Source organism: Pituophis catenifer, unplaced genomic scaffold (genome assembly GCF_029215685.1).
Source record: "Pituophis catenifer annectens isolate HBS135680 unplaced genomic scaffold, rPitCat1.0.hap2 SCAF_1, whole genome shotgun sequence".
Taxonomy (NCBI): domain Eukaryota; kingdom Metazoa; phylum Chordata; class Lepidosauria; order Squamata; family Colubridae; genus Pituophis; species Pituophis catenifer.
In genome coordinates this window covers 5333826-5339825 of record NW_027256881.1, presented here as the reverse complement: position 1 = coordinate 5339825, position 6000 = coordinate 5333826, and the positions used below count along the sequence as shown (strand labels likewise).

At 45.0% G+C, this 6000-nt stretch overlaps 1 protein-coding gene across 2 annotated transcripts in view; it reads right to left on the bottom strand.

The window, feature by feature from the left end:
- Window positions 1-311: 311 nt before the first annotated feature.
- TADA2A (transcriptional adaptor 2A) overlaps window positions 312-6000 on the bottom strand; it is a 59512-nt gene continuing 53823 nt past the window's right edge. For both annotated transcript variants that reach the window (XM_070945281.1, XM_070945273.1), the window contains exons 15-16: window positions 3563-3636; window positions 312-741 (exon numbers count right to left, since the gene is read on the bottom strand). In XM_070945281.1, the coding sequence (XP_070801382.1) occupies window positions 556-741; window positions 3563-3636 (260 nt within the window). In that variant the 3' untranslated portion in view covers window positions 312-555. The remainder of the gene's footprint in view (window positions 742-3562; window positions 3637-6000) is intronic.

Genomic DNA, 6000 nt, shown 5'->3' with positions numbered 1-6000 from the left:
CTGAGCTGAAATTCCCTCCCTCCCTCCCTCCTGAATGTTGTAATTTTAGAATGGGTAACACGAGCAGGCGGTGAAGGTTTTATCTCCTCTAGCATTCACTGAGCCTCTTGGGGGGAAAAAAAAAAAAAACGAAGAGGAATTTTTCTGCCGGTTCTCCCACACAAAAGCTGAGCATAAAAATGTGTTCCAAGAAGCAAGTGAGTGTGAAGTGTTTCAGACCTGTACTTATGCCACCGGTAGCACTGAGGGAAAAAAATCTTCCACGCTTCTCTTTTAGAGCTGTCAGAAGTGCGAGAAATATGCTACCCACTCATATTTTATTAATAGATTACATATCTTACCATTCTTTCCAAAAAAGTTCATAGCAGCACAGGGCACGCAAATCGTTAATACACCAGAGTTAAAAAGAACCGAGGAAATGTAAATGAAGTTTGCGAAGACGTCTTTCTCCATCTTGCAAGTGCCACGACGGACGAAACCCCAATCTTTGCTTCAAAAGCACAAGGTGCAAAAGTACCCCCCAAAAAAAGTTTCTGATTTTTTTTTTTCTTCCTGTTAGGCTTTGGTGATGGATCCTTCTCGGATGAGGAAGTCGTAGATCTTCCTGGTCTTGTTCACGTCGATCTTGATCAGGGCTCGGGCCTGGGCTAGCCTGAGGCCTCCTTGTTTGTGGCACTCGTTGACTAAGGCGGCTTTGTACTCTAAGTATGCTCCAGGGACCAACCGTACGATTTGACAGAGCTAGGAGAAACCACTTCTGGTTAGTCATGTGTCCTAAATACCCATCACCCATTCCTCTTCATTTTCCCCCTGTCTCCCACCGCCTCCATCGAGACGGCATCGGCTTAATAACCTCTCAATGTTCATTTTACCTCAGTGTTTCTCAACTTTAGCAATTTTAAGATTTGTGGGACTTCAATTCCCAGAATTCCCAAGCCAGCATTGTCACCATCTCCTCTTCACTTCCTCCCTTTCTCCCAATTTCAGTAAGACTGCATCTGCTTAATAATTCGATATTTGTTCTAGATCCGTGATGGGGAACCTATGGCATGCGTGCCCAAAGTGGCACGTGAAGCCATGTTGCCCGGCATATGCGGTCTTGCCTGTTTGTGTTGCAGGTTTCTGGTGCATGTGCGACGATCAGCTGTCCTTCACGCACACGGCAGTGGCAAAAACCGGCCAGCTGATCGTCGGGCGCTCATGTGCATTAGAACTTGGATGTTTGGCTTTTCCGGAGCATGGCCCCAACGAGCGCCCCCCGTTTCCGCGTGACCTTTTTGGCACTTGGTGCTGAAAAGGTTCGTCATCACTGTTCTACATCAATGATTCTCAACCTTGACAACTTAAAGATATGTGTGGACTTCAACTCCCAGAATTCTCCAGCCAGCATCATCCCTTCCCCTTGGTCACGTGGTTGCACTGGGGCCACTCGGCAAACAGGTCGCATTTATGGACATTTGCAGCACCCTGCGGTCACATGACCACAATTTATGATGTTTTTGCTGGAAACTGGCATTTACTTCTGGTTTCTGACAAAAATTGTCCCATAATGAACAATGGGCCTGCTTAAGACTGTGCCTTTTGCTTTATGACTGTGGCATTCGCTTAACAATTGTTACAAAACACACACACACACACCCATATTCAAAACATCTGGTCTCCATAACAGTCAGAAATTCTATTCTTCCAAAATTGGCTGTGTAGGAAAATTTGCTTCAAATACAGCTAGGCGTCCTAACTCAAGAGACCTAGCGGTGCCTAATGCATGATGACTGATAGGTGCCAATCAGGCAGGCCATCTCTTCACCCTCCCACCCCCCACCCCCCAACAATAAGATCAGTCAGTCCGTTTTGGTACCTTTTCATAAACCTGGTTCTGCCCAACTCTGAAAAGCAACTACCTGTGGAATGTCTACGAAGATTCTCAGTCTTCCAGTCCACAGTTGTCCCAAAGGTGCTTTTTCAAGAGGCAATTGGACTTTCTTGGGTTTTCTCCTTGAAAACATTTCGCTTCTCATCGAAGAAGCTTCTTCAGTTCTGAGTGAATGGTGGCGATTGGAAGGACTGATATTTCTTGCAGTCTTCCTTCCTTTCCCCACCATTCAATCAGAACTGAAGAAGCTGCTTGGATGAGAAGCGAAACGTCTTCAACATAAAGTCCAATTGCCTTTTGAAAAAGCACCTTTGGGACTAATGAGGCATGCAGACAACAGGTTTATATGCTAGACATTACATGACAAGCCCTCCCTAGGTGGCTCAGTGGCTAAGATGCTGAGCTTGTTGATCAGAAAGGTCGACGGTTTGAATCCCCAGTATAGATCTCCTGCATGAGCAGAGGGTTGGACTAGATGACCTCCAAAGTCCCTTCCAACTTTGTTATTGTCTTCTGGAGGCTGAAATAGGAGCTTATGAACCTGCCCTTTGCCTTAGTAACGCCAGAATAGTACCAATAGTAGTTGCTAAAAACTCTAGGTCCCTTCTTAAGTTCCTAGTGTTATAATGACTGCAGTAGAGACACCAACTGCCCATTTTTCTCCCTTTACACTAATAAGAAAATGCTCTGATATAACCCAGCAGAACAAAATGGCAACCACCAAAGAAAATGAAGCTTCTGTCAAGGCTACAAGAACATTGTAGATGAAAAACATTCACCTCGGGTACTGAGAGACATGTAAAATATCAGCTGAATTTGTCTTGAAGGTTTGGAAGATTTGAGGGGAAAAGGCAGCTAGTCTCTTCCTTTCTTGAGAAGAAGGAAGAAAAATAACCCAAAATATGCCCATCTCGTTATCTTAAGGCAGTGTTTTTCAACCTTGGCTACTTTGAAGACATGTGGACTTCCCCAGCCAGCCAGCCATCCGCCCATGCTGGCTGGGGAATTCTGGGAGTTGAAGTCCATCCATCTTAAAGTACCCAAGGTTGAGAAACACTGTTCTAGAATATTTTTTTTTGCTTCATGGAATTTGCTTTGGCTGGGGAATTCTGGGAGGTGAAGTCCATCCATCTTAAAGTACTCAAGGTTGAGAAACACTGTCCTAAGGGCTTCCATTCAGGAATTCATCAGGAGTTGAAGGAAGCTTTCAATATTTTTAAAGGCTAATTTCTCTTTTATAAAACCTGCATTCCTTTCCATTTTTTGCACAGGAAATTCATTTCTTCTAATTGTACTGTGAGACTTTGAAAATAAAAAAAATAACTGAGTCTACGAGGGTGACAGGGAAAAATATTTAGGCCTGTGTGTGTTCCTAGAGCTGGCATTTCCACTGGCCACTTATACACACAGGTATTGTGTGATTAGGCCGTCAGGCAATGCCAGCATTTCAACTGACCCACATTTGCAGGCCGATCCCAACAAACAATGGTGGTTTCCTATGAAATAGTGATGGAAAAAGATTACACCAGCAGGAAATAGGCAGCATATTCCCTGCATTAGACCTGACTTGCATAACTGTCAAATCCATGCAGGAATTTGGGGCTACAAAAACTTTGATGAGGTACAATCCATACGGTCTTAACGAGACCAAGAGTAATTTAACATGAGGGTTAAATGAATCCCCATTACCTCTTTTTCCTTCTCGTTCAGCTTTTCCGTTCCAGGGAGACCGGTGAGGTTCAACGGAGGAGCGCTTCGTCTACCTATGGAACGGTAGAAGCTCTGGTTAGAAAGAGTCAGGATTTGGGGAGCCAGCTCTTGCAATTATTTTCCACGAGTGCTGGTGGATTAGAAGGGGGGGGGGGTAGAGTTAAAATGGGGGGTGGATAGATTTATTAAAAATGGTGCCCACTGTTTTTGACCAACCTGGGCCTGTTTTTTTTTTAATTTGATTTATATGCCGCCCTTCTCCGGAGACTCAGGGCGGCTTACAATGTGTTAAGCAATAGCCTTCATTCTTTTGTATATTTTATACAAAGTCAGTTTATTGCCCCCACAAACTGGGTCCTCATTTCACCTACCTTAGAAAGGATGGAAGGCTGAGTCAACCTTGAGCCTTGGAGAGATTCGAACCAGCAGAAATTGCAGGCAGCTGTGTTAATAACAGGGTGCACTAAACCCCTGTACTATCAAGGCTCTGTTCTGAGAGGGCCATAAAAAGTTACCTCTGGGATTTGCAACTAGAACAGGGGTCTCCAACCTTGGCAACTTTATGACTTGTGGACTTCAACTCCCAGAATTCACATGTGCTGGCTGAGGAATTCTGGGAGTCAAAGTCCACAAGTCGTAAAGTTGCCAAGGTTGGAGACCCCTGAACTAGAATTACTAATGCATCAGTGGGAGGACGTGTGTGTGTGTGTGTGTGTGTGTGTGTGTGTGTGTGTGTGTGTATAGAAACCCCAATGTTTTTCATCAAAGCAGCCTCTTGTGTGGCAATGGACGAACCTGAATGCCATTAATTACCAGTAATTGGGAGCCGTGGTGACCTAGTGGTTAGTGTGCAGTATTGCAGGCTAACTCTGCTCACTGCCAGGAGTTCGATCCTGACTGGCTCAAGGTTGACTCAGCCTTCTATCCTTCCGAGGTTGGTAAAATGAAGACTCAGATTGTTGGGGGAAATTGACTCTGTAAATCACTTAGCGAGGGCTGTAAAGAACTATGAAGTAATATATTAATCTATGTGCTATTGCTAAGTAATCTGTGATTCTGGGGCTACCTTCCAATACAGGGGTGTGCAATTGATTTTCCCAAGGGAGTTGCATGAGAAACTGGATGGAACTGTTGTGGAAGGCTGAATCAATAGGGCTGTGTAGCTGCATAGAAATGCACGCTCGCACATATGTAAATTGGGGGAAAAAAGGCTTTCAAAATAAGAGCAAGGGCCCACGAGGGCCAGATCAGAGGTGGGTTTCAGCAGGTTCTGACCAGTTCTGGAGAACCGGTAGCAGAAATTTTGAGTAGTTCGGAGAACTGGTAGTAAAAATTGTGGCTGGCCCCGCCCCCCATCTATTCTCTGCCTCCCAAATCCCAGATGATCGGGAGGAAATGGGGATTTTGCAGTAACCTTCCCCTGCCACGCCCACCAAGCCACGCCCACAGAACCGGTAGTAAAATTTTTTGAAACCCACCACTGGGCCAGATGTTGCCCAGGGGCCATAAAATGCCCAGGTCTGTTCCAAAGACACTAATAATTAAGAAATCAGATTAGGTCTCTTTTTCTCTTTTGGCAGCCTATTAGGGTTACCCAGGCTCTATTTGGTCCTGCCATTTCCGACCTTGGCAAAAAACACTGATGGATTAAAAAGCTGGCGCTACTATGCAGGTAGTCCTCAATTTGCAACCAGAATTTCTGTTGCTAAGTGAGACAGTTGTTAAGTGAACTTTGTCCCATTTTACGACCTTTCTTGCCACAGCTGTTAAATGAATCACTGCAGCTGTTAAGTTAGTCACACGGCTGTTGTAAGTGCCTCTGGCTTTCCCCTTGATTTTGCTGGTCAAACAGAAGGGTGTGCAAGAGTCCATCGCATGACCCCCGGGACAATGCAAATGTCATAAATGTGGGCCATTTGCCAAGCATCCAAATTTTGACCAACGTGACCGTGGGGATGCTGCAATGGTCGTTAAGTATGAAAAACAGCCGTAAGTCACTTTTCTCAGTGCGGTGGTAATATCGAACGGTCACTAAACAAACGGTTGTAAGTCGAGGACTATCTCCTGATCCAAGGAGAAGGCTCCCGCAGTAGACAAGAGGAGAATTCGGTAACTGACTGATTTGCCTTTGCTATACACCTCGGCATTTCTAGATAGCAATCTAGAGAATTTAACAGGATCCCGTGGGATTTTAAACACGCAGCAAGATGGCAATCTTCCAAAACGGGAAGGGCTGCTCCATGGAAGAGGGAGTAGCTCGATTCTATCCACAATGTCTAGATAGAACAAGAAACAACAGGTGGGAGTTTTAGAGAAGCAGATCCCTACTTCAAAGGAGGAAGAACATCCCGAGCTTAAATTATGAAGAACTGGGAAGAGTCCTGGAATTGGGGTGGAACTTTTATTGTTTTTCTACT